Source organism: Scyliorhinus canicula, chromosome 1 (assembly GCF_902713615.1).
Source record: "Scyliorhinus canicula chromosome 1, sScyCan1.1, whole genome shotgun sequence".
In the NCBI taxonomy this organism is placed as follows: domain Eukaryota; kingdom Metazoa; phylum Chordata; class Chondrichthyes; order Carcharhiniformes; family Scyliorhinidae; genus Scyliorhinus; species Scyliorhinus canicula.
The window spans coordinates 206482351-206501509 of record NC_052146.1 but is presented as its reverse complement, the minus strand read 5'-3'; the positions used below and the strand labels follow the sequence as shown (position 1 = coordinate 206501509).

At 46.2% G+C, this 19159-nt stretch overlaps 1 protein-coding gene across 1 annotated transcript in view; it reads right to left on the bottom strand.

The window, feature by feature from the left end:
• Window positions 1-498: 498 nt before the first annotated feature.
• LOC119971201 (1-phosphatidylinositol 4,5-bisphosphate phosphodiesterase beta-4) overlaps window positions 499-19159 on the bottom strand; it is a 595914-nt gene continuing 577253 nt past the window's right edge. The window contains exon 42 of the mRNA XM_038806423.1: window positions 499-3238. Coding sequence (XP_038662351.1) covers window positions 3150-3238 — 89 coding nt within the window. The 3' untranslated portion in view covers window positions 499-3149. The remainder of the gene's footprint in view (window positions 3239-19159) is intronic.

Below are 19159 nucleotides of genomic sequence, written 5' to 3'. Positions count from 1 at the left end.
AAAAACATGGGAGACAGCCATTCCCTGGTTCATTCCTCATGGCGGTGCCTTGACTAATCAGTGTCGACCTGTCAGTTTACAATTTGAAAAAAAAACATAGCAGTTAACAGCGCAGTGTTCTTTGCTATACTCCCCATAGTAATGCCTCAACCAGAGTCCACGTGCCAACCAATCAGCATTTTCCCCTCATGCAGTGTAAACTGTTGCTCCCATTACGGTTTGTCCAGCTTGACGAATCAAAGATGAAAATCATTGATAACATGATCTCTTCTTTCAGCAATACTCTGGTTCACCATTGCTCCAGCTGACACTGGACCACTTAACAAAATATCCCCCAGGAAAGTACAGGGTTTCTTGCAGTGATTACGTTGCTCGGATATAAAATACACCCATTATTAATTTTGAACTATGACGTTTTGGCTGAAATTTTTCTTTTGTAAACATCGCCATAGCAGTTGTACGAAACATGCGTATTTTCAATAACCACTCTAGCCAATAGTCGCTTCTCACATTTGTCGTTTATTTATAATGGGGTACAGAAACTATAAAATTGTATTAAAGGATCAAGAGAACATTAATTAAGAGTTCATGATGTTCTACCTTGTAATTTGACAGATAATATAAATATAAAACACCTTCACCAAATCTCTCTTTCTATATATATATATTTATATATATTTAAACAAAACCAATACATGTCAGTGATACCTGTAAAACAACCTGCTTTTTTTTTAGCAAACCTACAGAGCTAAGTATATAAGCAGTAGGACAGTTACCCAATATAAAACATAACAGCCATTTAAAGACAGTATCTACCAGCAAATGGAACTGAATGTTTTATTTTTAATATATACCCGAGGTGCAAAATTTAGATAAGTCAAATTTTTTTTGACATTGTACTTCATCTTCTTGTGAAAGCAGCAATTCTAGTAACCCACCTGCGTCAGTTAGGTATACCAATGACACATTAAGAGGACTGTTACAGTAGTACACAATACATTTTAGTAATACCACCATACATATACAATACCATAATTGATTTTTGTAAAAGCTATTCGTTTTAAGAGGGTAAAAATGGCTTGCTGGAGAAGAATCCCTCAAAATGGCTGATAACATGAAATTGCAATCTTGGAAACAAATAATATATTCTTAGCAAGTCCGCATGTATTACATGACCACACAGCCCTTAAGATAATTGATATGCCTTGAAACACATTTTGGTCTTAAATGATGTTATAGTATTAAATACATATTTACATACGGTATTTCATCGTGATATATTTCAACATTTCTGCTCGAAACATGTGTGTTCATTTACCTTCTCTTGTGTAATGTTATGGATGTTTCTGGGACATTTGTTTGGGTCACGTTGACCCGTGCTATCATTTGGCAAGAAGATTTTAAATATTTTTCCCACACATATTTGACACCTCCCCAAGGCATTGTACAATGAAATAAAATGGTGCACTACTAGTGATCTTGAGCTGCCTAGAACTTTTAGTTTGCTTTCTGCAGCGTCATTAAAGATGTTCTTTTAGTTCACAGCTGAAGACACATTGCTGTATAGGATCTGGATTTGCTTAGGACTTCACATGCCGACTTGAACAATATTTTGACTGCCCAAAGTCTTCAAATTTTATTCCATTAAGTGCCATATGCCTGAAGTAAAACGATTCGGTGAATGTCTGGTCTGGAGTGAAGTGTAGTTATACACAAACTCGCTGCACTACAAGACTCCTTACTACAGTTGCTCCAAACCTCAGCAAACTTTGTTGAATATTTTGTTATGTGTATCTGATTAGAAAAAGATGTTCTACATTCCTGCACCAGTGTAATAAAAGATATAATATTTTTGTTCACATTATGTGCTTCGAATAGTAAATAAACTCCCTGATTCAACATTTCTAATCTTAATTATTTTCTTGTTTTGACAATAAGATACATTAACTTCAGTGTGGATCCATTTTGCCTTATCCCGTTCACATTATTTTATATTGCAAAGAAATGTAATGGCAGTGTATATGATTTATATATTGAAATAAAAACTTATGTGTATCAACATTTTTAACAAGGATTTCCCCTTCACAACAATTCCTGATAAAGATATATGAATGAATCCTGGACAGTTCCAGGAGCTGGAATTATCAAATTGATTTCAGATTGATTCATTGGTTTTGATTTTGGAAAAGCTACCAATATACATGTTTGCTTCATACTTTCGCTGACAAAACTACCAATATTTCAGGCAGTCTAATATTGATGGGCAGCACAACAACATCTCCAGAGGAGTATAAACATGCAGTCATCCATTGTAAACTACAAGCCAGTTACTTGTGCAAGACCATGCAAAGAGTGGAACATTTAAATTAATGGATGTATTACTTTTCTGATTTGAAATAACTATCTTTGTTTGGTGAGTAAAGCCACTATTTACCTGATCTTCACCTTTATCATGATCGATTCTGGTCAACAGTATGCATCATGTCAGAAGGATCATAAAGTTTGGGTTACGTTTTCCATTTTTGACAAGCAGGATCCAATACGTCTGTCTGTAATTAGTCCCTGAAAGCTCCACATAGTGAGTAAGATTGTATTTTGCAATCTCATATCAGTGGTTTCGAGCACAACAGGTCTCTGGTAGGCAGATCTGCAATGACCTAGGCTTTTGAATATTTATTGGCAATGTATGCAGACTTAAATAATGGGTACACAGGATGTTAAGATTTCTTGGCAAATGACAGACTATGGTTTGAAATGTCCTAACTGGTTTAATGCTGTTCTTACTATATATATCATTTATGGTTTTTGTTACTCCCTTTCCAATTTGCTGCAGTAGCCATCCTGTGGATGTTAATTAACAACTTGTGGATGTTAATTAAACAAAATGAAGTCAAAGAACCGCCTTCGCCTTTGCTGCCTTCCTTTACAAGAGACAGTGATTCAAATAAAATTATTTGGATACATATCAAGTAGAATCGGCAATCTTTAAAGTGCTCATGACATCAAAGCCATTCATTTCGGTGTATGGAGATCCTTTGATACTGAAAGTTGCCGGCTACAAAAGACTTGTGAGGTAAGAGGAGATGGCAAAGTTGCTAGTATTGGTATTTTGGACGTTACTATTCGTTGTATGCCTACTGATACTGGCCTCAGTCTGTTTCAGGGGAAGTCAGACCACTGTTGCTGGTCTGCGAGCCATCTCTGCCTCCAGCTTCACCATCTGTCGCATCTCTTTTGCCTGGGGAAGAAAACAGCATTACTCTACTTCACAGTTTTAAGATGGTCGGCAAATAATGAACATGCATAGTTCGTTCGATAGTGATAAACCCGTCAAACTGGACATGGTAACATGACCATAATGTGATCTCTGTCCACCCCAAGGAGATTGTTTTCTCCCCTTTTCCGAAATTAGGATTAATAATATTATTTTCACAGTCAGTTGGGTGCTAATGTTTTTCGATGGTGCATTTTAACCAACAAATGAGGTTTGTTTGTTGTATCGTTAGCTCCAAAGGTAAGTTAGATTAATGCATTGAAACTTTTAAAATAAGTTTCCCCCCCCTCAGCCAATTATGTTTCATAATCAACAATAATGAAATTTGCGGATATTCAATGTATATGAGAACAGGGTCATAGAATCCTTACGATGCAGAAGGTGGTAATTTGGCCCATCGAGTCTGCACTGACCCTTCGAAATACCGCCCCCCACTCCCTAGGCCCAATTATCCATCCTATCCCCGCAACCCCACCCAACCTTTGGACATGAAGGGGTAATGTGGCATGGCCAATCCACCCAACCTTCGATTAGCTTTGACTGGAGTGCCAACTTCATACTTGAAATTGTTATAAAGGTCATTACAGTATAAATCAAACTTTAAGTAAAAAATAGGAGTCACTAAATGGCATGTGACATTTAATAGTGACATTTTTCATTATATATCATTTGCAGTGGTTTAAGGACAGCATTTACAAAAATAATAAAACATGGTTCATGATACCCACAGACAGCTGCTTCCCCAGCACACAGTAACAAAGAGCTCATTTTTTTTTTGGATCTATTCCTCATGAACCTGCTCTGGGTATACCTTTCCTTTTAACATGCGAGAGATCCTAAAATCAGTAGAGACCTTTGCAAGTCTGTCCAAATGACATATTTCCGACCTCCTGTATCTGGTGAGCTCTGGTTATTCAATCTATGAAGTCCAGGATATTCAGTGCACCTGTGTTCCAACTTCCTTACTCAATTAGTATAAAAGCAAACTGCTGCAGGATGCTGGAAATCGGAAATAAAAACAGGAAATGCTGGGAAAACTCAGCAGGTCTGGCAGCATCTGTGGAGAGCAAATACAGTTAACGTTTCAAGTCAGGATGGCTTTGAAGACATACTGACTCGAAAAGTTAACTTGGTTTCACTCTTCACAGATGCTGCCAGGCCTGCTGAGTTTTTCTAGCATTTTCTGTTTCCATTTCTTCCTCAACTATTTGTCCTGTTTTGCATTTTATGCACCTGGAGCTTTGGATAGCTCTGTCGTCTCATCGAGGGACAACCCCTAAAATAGAACACTAAGATCTGCTGGTCGCAACAGCTTGACAGGTAGGCAGATGAAGGGCGACAATGATTTAAACTTTACTTGGGCCAAATGCACTACATCCTGTGCACCAACAAAGACAATACTCTTGGATACTTATCTACAGGCTCTGGAAACAGCTGGAAAATATCTTTCTTGCCATTTTATGCAACATTTTCCTGATATTTTCACAATCCAGAAAAGCCTTGAGCCTATCTGCAAGATTTCGAATCAAGCTATTAAATGCACATGGGCAGAAAGGCAACATGGTGCACAGAAGAAAAGCTCCAACCTGTACTAATCAATAGTCAATCACCGGGAATATTGGAGCAGGAATTAAGCACACAGTGTCCGTGGCTCTTTGAAAACTTTGAAGATTTGCATTAGGCAGTTTGGCGGAAAAGCTAGATCTCAAGAGCAAGATGGCGGCCGGCATGTGGCAAACTCACCTATGCAGGCCCCCGTGCCACGCTGAAGATAGATGGCTGGTAAAGTGCAAAAGCTCCTGGGGAAATTTTGAGACTTGGAAGGACAGGTGCCGGAGAACTGACGACAAGGGATGAGAACAGCTGTGCTTACCTCTCGACATTAATTCCCACCGCGATGCAGATGCACAAGCAGGTATTGCTGAAATTTGGCATTTCCAAAGGATGGCACCACTGTTGGTTGGGTGTGGCATGTCCCCATTTTATAGTCAAAATGAAGGTGGCAAAGCACCTTCAATGTTGGGAAGGCAAAATGAGGGAAGGAGAGTTTCTGGGTTTTCTCTATGGTAAAGGTAGCTCCACAAAGAGATGCCTGATGATGTAAGTTTGTAACAGTGCAAACCAATTGATTAGATTTGCTAATTCAGCGGTTCGGATTCGGGGAGGGATTCATCAAATGGGTGAGGCTGCTCTACGCGGCTCCGATGGCAAGTGTAGTTACCAATGGAAGGAGATCGGAGTACTTTAGGCTCTACCGTGGGACCAGGCAGGGGTGCCCCCTGTCCCCCTTGCTCTTTGCACTGGCGATTGAACCTTTGGCTATGGCGTTGAGGGAGTCAGGGAGATGGAGGGGTCTGGTGCGGGGTGGGGAGGAACATCGTGTATCGCTGTATGCGGACGACCTGCTGTTGTATGTGGCGGATCCAGAAGGGGGAATGCCGGGGGTGATGGAGCTGTTAGCGGAATTTGGGGGCTTCTCGGGCTACAAGTTAGATTTAGGAAAGAGCGAGGTATTTGTAGTACACCCGGGTGATCAGGAGGGGGGAATTGGGAGACTCCCATTTAAGAGGGCAGTGAAGAGTTTCAGATACCTGGGGGTGCAGGTGGCCAGGAGTTGGGGGACTCTCCATAAGCTTAATTTTACCAGGCTGGCGGAACAGATGGAGGAGGAATTTAAAAGGTGGAACATGGTGCCACTATCGCTGGCGGGTAGAGTGCAGTCCGTCAAAATGACGGTTCTCCCGAGGTTCTTGTTCCTTTTTCAGTGTTTGCCCATCTTTATCCCTAGGGCCTTTTTTAGAAGGGTGACTAGCAGCATCATGAGCTTTGTTTGGGCGCATGGGACCCAGAGGGTGAAGAGGGTCTTCTTGGAACGGGGTAGAGATGGTGGGGGGCTGGCGTTACCCAATCTCTCGGGGTATTATTGGGTGGCCAATGTGTCGATGGTGCGCAAGTGGGTAATGGAGGGGGAGGGAGCAGCATGGAAACGGGTGGAGAGGGCGTCCTGTGGAGATACAAGCCTGGGGGCCCTGGTAACAGCGCCGTGGCCGCTCCCTCCTACGAGGTATACCACGAGTCCGGTGGTGGCGGCTACCCTCATGATTTGGGGGCAGTGGAGGCGACATAGGGGAGAAGTGGGGGGCTCGATTGAGGCTCCGTTAAGGGGGAACCATAGGTTCGTCCCGGGGAACATTGATGGGGGATTTCAGGGTTGGCACAGAGCGGGCATCAGACAGCTGAGGGACCTGTTTATTGATGGGAGGTTTGTGAGCCTGGGGGAGTTGGAGGAGAAATTTGGGCTCCCCCCGGGAAACATGTTCAGGTATCTGCAGGTAAAGGCATTTGCTAGACGGCAGGTGGAGGGATTCCCTTCGCTTCCCACGAGGGGGGTGAGTGACAGGGTGCTTTCAGGGGTCTGGGTCGGAGAGGAGAAGATATCTGATATCTACAAGGTTATGCAGGAGGCGGAGGAGGCGTCAGTAGAGGAGCTGAAAGCTAAGTGGGAGGGGGAACTGGGGGAACAGATCGAAGACGGGACATGGGCTGATGCCCTGGAGAGGGTTCATTCTTCCTCCTCGTGTGCGCGGCTTAGCCTCATCCAATTCAAGGTGCTGCACCGGGCCCACATGACTGGGACGAGGACGAGTAGGTTCTTTGGGGGTGAAGACAGGTGTGTCAGGTGCTCGGGGAGTCCAGCGAACCATGCCCATATGTTCTGGGCATGCTCGGCACTGGAGGAGTTCTGGAAGGGGGTGGCGAGGACGGTGTCGAGGGTGGTGGGATCCAGGGTCAAGCCAGGATGGGGACTCGCGATTTTTGGGGTTGGGGTGGAGCTGGGAGTGCAGGAGGCGAAAGAGGCCGGTGTGCTGGCCTTTGCGTCCTTAGTAGCCCGGCGAAGGATCTTGCTACAATGGAAGGATGCGAGGCCCCCAAGCGTTGAGACCTGGATCAATGGCATGGCGGGTTTCATTAAGCTAGAGAAGGTCAAATTCGCCCTGAGAGGATCGGTACAAGGGTTCTTTAGGCGGTGGCAACCTTTCCTCGACATTCTGGCTCAACGATAAGGTACGGGGTCAGTAGCAGCAGCAACCCGGGGTGGGGGGGGGGGGGGGGGGGGGGGGGGGGAGAGACGGACGATGACTATGTTTGTTTATTTACTTTTAATTTATTTTTAAGTTCTTTTGTTGTTCATTGGGGTTGGAGGGGGGGGGGGGGGGGGGATGTGATACATGCGTTGATACGGTCTGGGGGGTGTTACAGTTATTATGGGTTATTTTGTTGCATTTCATTGTTTGTCGTTATGTTTTATATTTTCTGTAAAAAATTCCAATAAAAATTATTTAAAAAAAAAGATTTGCTAATTCAATACCCGAGGCAGGTAAGTCTGCAGTACTCCACGGAACTGCCGATGACTGATCATTAATAGAACCTGGAAGGCAGGCTGATCAGTGGATGCTAGTATTTCTTCCTCCTGATTCCAAACGACCTTCCCAACCGTTGTTTGAAACATGTGAGTAGCGCTGTCTGGACATTCATTGTGGAAGCTTAACCGGTGCTCTACAACAGGAGGTTAAAGTTCAATTATTCGTAATCATCCAAGTCATTGCTCGCTTTTCAAGAAACTATGATGCCTTTATGATTCAACCAATATTTTACATGGTGCCAACAACTTCAGTGAAGTCCTTCCTGTTCTTCTGCTTGCCAAGTCTATTCAAACAAGCAAAGATAGCTCATTCCACCCTGCGATCTCAAATCTTGATGGCAGCCACTTGGACATTGGTGGGAGAAACATTCACTGCCAAGGGCCTCTGGCAATAGAGGCTGGCTGCAGAAATCTCTGGATTTGACATGACAGACTGCAGACGGGGAACTGTCATGCACTCATGAAGGTTGCAAACTCTTCCCGGTCAGCCACTTCTGGTGCACTGCTGGACTCGATTCTCCATGTATCACCAGCACGCAATATTCAAAAGCATCTTTATATTGAAAGTAGCTCCCATGAGGTCCAGATCTGATGGTCTATTGTCAGGGAACCTTTATTCTTGTTCACTCATGACCTGAAATCCCTCTCTTCAATTTATCAGCCAGTTCTTGCCAGTGATGGAGTGTGGTGTGAAGTGCTAGAGAGCCACGTCAAAGGGGACTGGGTCAGCACTGGACAAATAGAACACCTGTGTTTGGTTTGGTCGTGGGCTTGCGTGCACATTGGACATCTGTATAACCAAATGTAAAACTGGGATGTAATCTATCTACTTCCTCTTCTTCTGTCCCTATCCATATTTTAGGGGATAACTACTCCTGAATAATTAGTTTTGAGCAGAATACTTAATTTGCCCTTGGCTCTGAAAAGGGGAAGTTTAAGATGTAAAGAACTGTTCGGCCCATCTCTCAAACAATAACAAATAGCTTTGCAGAAAGCAAAAGTCCCAGGGAAGGGTAGAATATGCCTACTTTTTTATTCGTTCATAGGATGGGAGCATCGCGGCATTGCTGTCCGCCTCTAATTACCCCTGAGAAGGTGGCAGCGAGTCGTTTCTTTGAACCACTGCAGACTATCTGGTGTAGGTGCACCTGGTGTTAGGGAGGGAGTTCCAAGATTTTTACCCGGCGATGTCGTTCCAAGTCAGGATGGTGTATGCCTTTGAGGGCAACTCGCAGGAGGTGGTGTTCCCAAGCATCTGCTGCCCTTGTCCTTTGAGGTGGCAAAGATCGCAGGTTTGGTAGGTGCTGTTGGAGGAGGTTTGACGAGATGCCACTATTGCTTTAAATTAAGTGACAGAGATTCGCTCAGTGAGGTTTTCCATGAACTCTCAATAAAGCAACATAGTCACCTGCTATTTCCAGTCTCCGCCAAAGTATACTATGTTATCTGCTGGAAATAGCAGGTGGCTATGTTGCTCCTATATATAGCAGACCCGCTTGGGGGGGGGGGGGGGGGGGGGGGATTGGCGGGATTATAAGGATACTGGAGGAATTTGGTCGATTCTCAGGTTACAAATTGAATGTAAGCAAAAGCAAGGTTTTTACGATTGTGGTAGTATGATTAGAGGTGATACGGTAACTAGCAATGCCGAGACACCATTGGTGGAGAACGCTCGCTGCTCATTGGCCCAATGGTATGTAACACTAGTCACCCATTGGTTAGAGCTGTAAGGTAGTTCCGTCCTGTAAGGCGGGGTACAAGAGCCCGTGTGTTCCCCACAGCTTCCTTTCTGTACCTGAGCTGCTGGGGAAACATCTTGTCTATTAAAGCCTTCAGTTTCGGACTACAACTTCGCTTCTGTGGTCAATTGATAATGCATCAATTTAATAGACAAGATTTTAAAGGATGGAGCTCCGCATCAAGCCGGAGTGTCTACAACTGAGCCCCCACGCGGCTAACGCAGCAGCAACCTTTAAGCACTGGTTAGCATGTTTCAACGGCTTCATGGCAGAAAGCACACCTACGAGGGAGCAGAAACTACAGATCTTGCACTTGAGAGTGGGCCCGGACATCTACATGCTCATCGAGGACGCTACGGACTACGATTCCGCAATGGAACGACTGAAAGGACATTATATCTGCCCAGTAAACCAAATCTACGTCCGGCATCTACTGGCAACGAGACGGCAGAGCCCTGGTGAGTCACTAGACGAGTTCTACCTTGCGCTCCTCGTACTAGGGAGGAACTGCAGCTGACCACAGGTTTCGGCTAACGAACTATTGATCCGGGACGCTTTTGTTGCGGATATGCAGTCCTCACAAATCCGCCAGAGACTGCTTGAGAAAGACACTCTGGGCCTCGCCGACTCACTGGACATGGCCTCCCGAAATGCCCGTGCTTACGCCCCGGCCCCCTGGGCAGCGTGGAATTCCCCCATAGCGGATGCTGAATCGCCTCAGGCCTACGCTGCGAGACGCCCCGGCAACCCTGCTGGGCCCCGTTGCTATTTCTGCGGGCAGGCGAAACACCCCCGACAGCGCTGCTCAGCCCGTTCAGCAACGTGTAAAGGGTGCAGCAAAAAGGGCCATTTCATGGCGGTCTGCCAGGCCCGGGCGGTTGCTGCGGTCCTGGGCGGCCCACGAACATTGCCAGCTTCCTAACCTCGAGGCTAGCAACAGCCCCTGGAGAGCCCAAGTTGTGGTGGTAAAGACCGAGGACAAGAACAGTATGGTCATCGACTACAGCCAGACCATCAACAGGTTTACGCAACTGGATGCGTAACCCCTACCCCGTATATCCAACCTGGTCAACAGGATCGTGCAGTACAAGGTCTTCTCCACGGTAGACCTAAAGTCCACCTACCATCAGCTCCCCATCCGCACGAGTGATCGCAAGTACACTGCCTTCGAGGCAGATGGGCGACTCTACCACTTCTTAAGGGTTCCCTTTGGTGTCACAAATGGGGTCTCGGTCTTCCAGCGAGAGATGGACCGAATGGTCGACCGATACGGTTTACAGGCAACATTCCCGTATCTCGATAATGTCACCATCTGCGGCCACGATCAGCATGGACTTCAAAGGTCCCCTCCCCTCTACCAACCGCAACACGTACTACCTCAACGTGATTGACGAGTACTCCCACTTCCCATTCGCCATCCCCTGCCCTGACATGACCACAACCACCATCATCAAAGCCCTCCACAGCACTTTTCCCCTGTTCGGATTCCCAGCCTACATACACAGTGATAGGGGGTCCTCTTTTATGAGCGACGAACTGTGTCAATTCCTGCTTAGCAAGGGCATTGCCTCAAGCAGGACGACCAGTTACAACCCCTGGGGTAATGGACAGGTCGAGAGAGAGAACGGAACGGTTTGGAAGACCGTCCTACTGACCCTACGGTCCAGGAATCTGCCGGTCCCCCGCTGGCAGGAGGTCCTCCCAGAGGCCCTCCACTTCATCCGATCTCTGCTCTGCACTGCAACTAACCAAACACCCCACGAACGTCTCCTTGTCTTCCCTAGGAAGTCCTCCTCAGGGACCTCGCTCCCGATCTGGCTGGCAGCCCCCGGGCCCATCCCGCTCTGGAAACACGTGCGGGCGCACAAGTCGGACCCGTTGGTCGAGAGGGTCCATTTACCCCACGCTAACCCCCAGTACGTGTACGTGGAGTACCCCGACGGCCGACAAGATACAGTCTCCCTACAGGACCTGGTGCTCTCCGGATCCCTTTCCTCACCCTCGCCACCAGCCCCCCCCTCCCCTCCCCCCCAGCGCACCTCACTGTCACCCCCTGCCCTGGACAACCGTTTTTCCCGCTGGCCCTGCCTGGACCACCCCGCCCACCGCAGCGTCTACAGACGCTCCCTTCACTGGCCAGTCAACCTCCCCACCAGCGCCATCTAGAGGTCTGGGCGCCCCCTCCCCAGGTCGGCCACCCTCACCAGCGCCATCTAGGGGTGTTGAAGCCGCTACGGGGACTGGATCCACTCTCCCGGAGTCACAGACGCCTGCATCTCCACCGACGTCTCCGCCAAAGCTCCGTCGATCGCAAAGGACAACCAAGGCCCCTGACCGTCTGATTGTGTCGCTATGAACTGTATATGGACCTTTTAATGTGCCATGTACATGGCCAATTGTATAATTGCAAAACTGTATTATGTCTTTGTAAATAGTTATGGGCCAGTGGGCAGACGCAGTACGAAAGTAGCGCAATACCTCAACACTAGTCATACTACCAGTATGCTATTCAACCAGTTATGGTCGGGCGACCAAGCCGCCACCGCCCCCCCCCCCCCCCCGCCGGATTCTTTTTCAACTGGGGGTGAATGTGGTAGTATGACTAGAGGTATTACGATAACTAGCAATGCCGAGACACCATTGGTGGAGAAGGCTCGCTGCTCATTGGCCCAATAGTATGTAACACTAGTCACCCATTGGTTAGAGCTGTAAGGTAGCTCCGCCCTGTAAGGCGGGGTATAAGAGCCCGTGTGTTCCCCACAGCTTTCTTTCTGTACCTGAGCTGCTGGGGAAACATCTTGTCTATTAAAGCCTTCAGTTTCGGACTACAACTTCGCTTCTGTAGTCAATTGATAATGCATCAACGATCCAGGCAAGGGGGCGGGAGAGGAGATTGGGGGAGGGGGCATTAGGGAGTCAGCTTCACAAATTGAACTTGGGTAGACTAATAGAACAGATGAAAGGTGACTTCCGAAGGTGGGATGTGCTCCCGCTGTCACTGGCGGGGAGGATACAGACTGTGAAAATGACAGTCCTCCCGAGATTGCTGTTTGTATTTCAGTGTCTCCCAATTTCTATTCCTAAGGCGCTTTTCAGGAAGATGAATGCGGTGATTTCGGGTTTTATTTGGGCCAGAAATACCCCGTGGGTGAGGAAGGTTCTGCCCCTGCGGGTGAGGAAGGTTCTGCTGGGGCAGGGGCGTGGGGATGGGGGGCTGGCTCTTCCGAACTTTATCAATTACTACTGGGCAGCTAATACATCGATGGTCAGGAAGTGGGAAATGGGGTAGGGGCCGGTGTGGGAGTGGGTGGAGACGGCATCTTGTAAGGGCACGAGCCTGAGGGCTTTGTTAACTGCACCTCTGCTGTTCTCGCCTGCCCGGTACTCCACAAGCCCAGTGGTAGTGGCAGCCCCGAGGGTGGGGGGACAGTGGAGGCAGAATATGAGACTGGAGGGGGTCATCGGTGTGGGCACCGATCTGTGACAACCATCGGTTTGCTCCAGGGGGCTGGACGGGAGCTTTAGGAGATGGCAGCGGGCAGGGATCGAGAGATTTGGAGATCTTTTTATTGAGGATGGCTTTCTGAGTTTGGAGGAGCTAGAGGATGGGTTTGAGTTGCCAGGTGCGAACGGGTTCCGGTACATGCAAGCATGGGACTTTGTTCGGAGGCAGGTCTCGAGCTTTCCGCGCCTCCAACAAATGGGGGCTACAGGACAAAGTGATGTCAAAAACAGGATTTGGGGAGGGGGAAGGTCTCGGAAATAAATAAGGAGCTGAAGTCGGGAGTATGGGTAAGCGACATGGCGGGGATTTCTCATGTTGGAAAAAAATTTATTTCGCCTGAAGGGGTTCGTTACAGGGGTTCGCTCAGAGGTGGCAGCCATTCATCGACTTCCTTAAGGAAAATTAGTCTGTCAGCCGGTGGGGGGGTGGAGGCATGATAGTGATGAATAAGGGTAGGAAGACCAATGAAGGGAGGGCTGTGCGATGGAGCGTTTATATGGACCATGTTGGTTGGGGTCTGTGTTTGGGGGGGGGGGGGGGGGGGGGGGGGGGGTAGAAATGCCCACTGTGGGTTTTTCGGTTTAAAAGTGTTTAAATTATAAATGCCTTAATAAAATATTTTCTAAAATAAATAAATAAATAAGGGAAAGTGGAAAACCCAAAACAACAGATCCACTGATCATGTAGCCTTCTCCACCTTTCCCCTCACCCGAGATCCTCAGGCTAAAATCACCACCAGTCAGCTCTGCCCCTCAAAGGAGAAAGCAGCCGATGGTCATCTGGGACTATGGCGATTTCACCTTACGTTTCTCTTACATTACAACTACAATCACACATAAACTGGATCAAACAAAGAATTATTTGCAACATACTGAGGTAATCTTCCAACTTGGCAATCAGGTATAAAACTGGTGGTGGTGCAGATTACCTCTCCATTGCAGAAACTACCCAATTTTTAATTTTCATTAAACGCATTGTTTGGTTCATGGAGAGATCTTGAAGAGATTTAATTTCAGCTCTATTACAGGATGTAACTAACTGCTATATCTCTACACATGCCAAAAATAAATTGCATATTAACGCATTTCAGGAAAGAGAAGTGGACTGCCTGTTCAACCATATATCCCCCTTTGTGGCTGTGGGATTTTTCTATAGCTTGCGTGACTAAGCTCTTTTTGCTTCTTGGGCCATAGAATGACATTTTTGGGGACCCCCCAGGAGCACATATAAACATTTAAAGAAGCATCTCATTAATTTGAATGCATCTCTAACTGTGGTTACATGCTGATCCAGAACGGGGTTTTCTGAACCTAATGGATTGGATTGCCATGGTTCAGGCTGCAGTTTGAAAACACCCACTTCTATATATCACTTAGAAAATTAATAACCCACAATATCTTTGGTTACCTACTTCCCTTTTGAAACCGTTTTAAAATTCTCCATTTGGCCAGCAGTGCTGGCAGCTTATTCTATTCAATCAACCTTTTTGTGCAGTAAATTCTGTCTGAAGGGGCAGCACGGTGACAATGTGGTTAGCACTGCTGCCTCATGGTGCCGAGGACCCAGGGTCACTGTCCATGTGGAGTTTCCCCATTCATAGAATCATAGAATCCCTCCAGTGCAGGAGGGGGCCATTTGGCCCATCGAGTCTATACCGACCCTCTGAAAGAGCACCGCACCTAGACACAACTCCCAACCTATCCCCTAACCCCACCTTGGGACAATTTAGCATGGTCAAGCCACCTGACCTGAACATCTTTGGACTGTGGGGGGGAAACCAGAGCACCCGGAGGAAACCCACGCAGACACGGGAAGAATGTGCAAACTTCACACAGACAGTCGCCAGAGTCTGAATCGAACCTGGGTTCTGGCAGTAGTGATAACTACTCTGTCACCGTGCCGCTCAGTGTCTGTGTGGGTCTCACCCCCACAACTCAAAAGAGGTGCAGGGTTGGTGGATTGGCCACGCTTAATGGCCCCTTAATTGGAAAATCTAAAAAAAATAAAGAGAAAGCAAATTCTGTCAATTACCCGTTTAATTTTACCACTCCTTGCATCTAAGCCTCTCTGCACTGGAATTCCTTAGATGGCAAACAATCTTAAGTTGTCAACTGACAAGAACTTTTCCAAAACTCTGTATAAGACCTGCTTTGAGTCGTCTCTGTTCAAGGGAAGAATGTCTCAGAATCCATAATCGCTCTTCAGAGTTCAGTTCCTGGCCTAGTCTAAGTTCAGGTATTAATCTTGCAGTCAATTTCATACAGAGGACCAAACCAGACCAATGGGAGTGGAAAGGTACAAAGAGCACTGTAACGCTAGATCCTGGTTTGAGATGCAAAGATGAGGGGACAGAAAAAGCACATGAGAAATTCATATGAGAGAAATCTTTTTGCACAGTCCTCAGCAAAGAAAACCACTTCCCCCGTGTAGGTTGTAACTCGTCTCACCGAGGATCCTATAGGTGTGCCGACCCCATCACTTCCACCCTGTCCTACACCACTGCTCTTTGGGAGCCTGCCGATAATATCGGATTGTTTTATCCACGACAGATTTTAGCATAAAAACCATCAGCAGGCCACTTAAGCAGCAATAATTACAGTCATTTCCATCAAATGACAAAATTTATATCTGGATCAAAAAAAAAGTAATGGCATGTCGAACCAGTACGCAAGTAAATTATATAATAAGGCATTTGAACAAATTATATAAAAGATAATGATGTGGATTAGATCTATTGGACACTAAAATTATTCCTATTTTCATGAAGCTATGATTCATTTTACCCGTTCCCTTCCTGAGAATAATTTGAAAATATTCCTGTTACCATGGCATAGTTGAATTATTCCGAGAACGAGGTATCAGACAACAGCGACTATGTTTTAAGGTATGTGTTTTAAATGTGAAGAATAGCTTAATTTGTGCTAATATTGTTGGTGCTATCTGTTAGGATTTCAATGTATAGGAAAACCTTTACATTCTTCTTTGGTTTATAACTTAAAGCACAGTTTATTTTCAATTATAGAAATTCCTTCATTTTCATCTGGCCATGCGATGTTCTTTGATGTAGCTTTCAAACCGAGACTGTAGTGCTTTCTTGTCCTTAACACAAAGGTTGAGAACCAATGTGTGGTGCCAGTGAGTTAAGGAATGCAGGGTTGAATTCTTTGTGCTAGTGAGTATCTGCCCAAGAATCCGGGGGAAATGTGAAGAGTGGTCAGACCTAGCAGGGAAGGGTTAAGGACAAGCAGATGAAATGTCCACGCAGGTTAAGGTAACAAGGGGAGAGAATGGGGAAAGTTTCTAATTTAATAATCCATTTCAGTGGCAGAGAGCAATCAATCATCTTCATAATAGAAGGAATTGAGAGAACTGCCTGCATTGTATTTGTTGCGTTGCAGGTTAAAAGGGCTAACCAGCCGGTTTTTCACATATTTTCCCATGCAAGTGTCAACAAACATCACTATGAAAGTGTTGATTTTCTACAAACTGATTTACAAGTGTGCCAGGATACAAAAAAAAAAGCAAAAATAGCAACACAGTTAAGCTCCTAAATAACCCCAACACAATGGGCATGGGCAGCAGTGAGGACAACTGCTAAGGCAGTTTAAGGTGAAATTTCTGCAGGGGCTTTCTCGTTCTTCTGCCACAACTTGGGTGGGAGCCCAGCTGAAATACATCCATGGTCACTTGTCCAGGGGTTCTTCTAACCTGTTGTCAAAACTACGGTGACAGATTGAGAGAAACTGTACGCCACTATGTTTCCGCACATGGACCTCGTGTGTCAAGGGGAGTTTAAACATTTTTACTCAACGGCACCAAACAATGGTTCCTTGTTTAAACAAGAGTAAACTGGGCAGAGGAAACTGAATCAAGCTATGTTGAATAGCTGCTGCTTAAAAAGTCACCAAGGTAACAAACTGAGAGCAGTGATAAATTGTATTGGTGTGTAGTGCATCAAAAAACATTCCTAATGTGTTTAATCAATGCTAATCTGTTTATGACTTTGCGATATAAGTAACCTTACATCAAATAGATTACAAGGACAGTGAGACAATGCTGTGATTTGTATTTTAGAAGGTGGCAGCCTCTGATTTTAACATGATTGTTAAGATTTTTTTGTTATTGTTGTGTATGAGTCAGATGATATACAATGCGCTATCAGAGGTAAATGTATAAACTGGCATTTGACTGATTGTTCGTGATTTCAGATATTATGTGGGTGAATAACACAGGGTGATTTAATGTGCAGATGACTGTATGGAGGAGAGGGAGTGGGTGGTTGCGTCAAAATGTGTAATTGCAAGGTCTAATTTTCAGCTTTTAAATGGAAAGCTATCTCCACCTCCTCTGGATTGCTAACAATGGCCTTACCTTTCATTTTTCTTACATAATAACAATAACTGTACTTCTAAGTAATTATTTGCATGTGATGCATTTTGGTATAATTTTGAAAGATGTGATAAAGGCACTCTATAAAAAAAAAGCAAAAAATGTAGCCAGGGATCTTTTAGATTCACCATGATATCTCCTACTACCCCCCACCCCCACCCACTGGGACACCTCCCAAAACCAATCCGGCCCAACCTCCACCTCTGGGTTGCCCAAAGCCCCCTCGAGTGCCAGTTCAACCCTGGCTGTCAAAGACCTGCTAATTTCCTTCATAAAAGCTGAAGTCGAAAGGTGCCCTGATATTATCCAACTCTCAATGTTGCAAGGTTCCCAGAAATGAACTTAACCGATGTGTTTCCATAACAGCATTTGAGTAAAGGTGCCTAAAGATCGAGGACGGAATTCTCTCATCTGACGGTTGGGTCCCCTGGCAGGGACGGGAACGTGGAATGTTTCCTGCTGCGGTGGCTGTTGGGAAAACACGGCAAATTTTCCAGCCTGCCTTCGTTAATTATGCAACCAAGTGTTTCGTGCCACATTCCATGGCAGGGAGGGCCTGGTTGTGATTCATTCACCATCCTATCTGAGCGCCATATTAAAAAGATGGCCAACGTCACTGACCCACTGTTGGAGAAAGAAGGTGAACCCTTCTGAAAATGAAGTTGGGTCTTCGGGAGCACCTTGAGACCCGAAGATGAACCTCCTGAGAAAGAAGACGGGACTCTCGGGATGCTCCCTGGATCCCCCCTCCAGGACACCGACTCTGGAAGGTCCACCTGTCGAAGCTCCCCCACCCCACCTACTACTGTGGTATTCTATAGTCTAGGGTTGCTGTCGGCCGTCAGCCTGAATTCCAGTGGCAGCCCCAGGCATTATTTAGGCGAGACCCATTATCTGCACGCCATGTTGTTCAAAATATGTTTCACACCAATGTGTGTTTTCCTGCTGGTGTCACGGAGAATTAGGCAAGGGTGGTTCGGGCCTCCAATTGCATCACATTAGCAGGATTCAAATGAAGTTCATGCTGGCCTCCAGCAAGGGTGCCAATCCGCCATGGCAAGTACCAATGGAAGATCTCGCTGTAAATACACACTGGTGTCTGACACTCACCCTCCGCTGAGGAAGGCATGGGAGAACTCCGTCCCTCATCTCACAAAGGAAACAATGACTAGAATTCTCCGGCCGTCCACCTCGGCGGCATTCTCTGGTCTCACTGGCTGTGCACACTCTTGCGGTTTTCATAGCAGCTTATCATAGAATTTACAGTGCAGAAGGAGGCCATTTGGCCCATCGAGTCTGCACCGGCTCTTGGAAAGAGCACCCTACCCAAGGTCAACACCACCACCCTATCCCTATAACCCAGTAACCCCACCCAACACTAAGGGCAATTTTTGACTCTAAGCGCAATTTAGCATGGCCAATCCACCTAACCTGCACATCTTTGGACTGCGGGAGGAAACCGGAGCACCCGGAGGAAACCCACGCACACTTGAGGTGGCTTCAATGAGAATTCCCATTGACAGCGAATGGCATGCCTCCTCCCGCTGCCGAGAAAGAAGCGGCTGGGAGGCCGCAGAATCCCGCCCAATGTTTCTCTTACAGCGACAAAGGGTGTCGCAGCTAAGTCTGAAACTCTCTCATATACTGGTACTGGAGGATGTTCTACAGAATGAGGCTGAACTCAACTCTCTGTAGAAACCACACTATCTACAGTCATTCCTTCCAGTTTACTGGTGCTGGACTTAGGGTCAGGGGAGTTACTGGTCAGTGTCAATGAAGGCTGAATTGGTTTTAAAAATCTCATCCCAGTTTGAAAATCCCTTCATGGA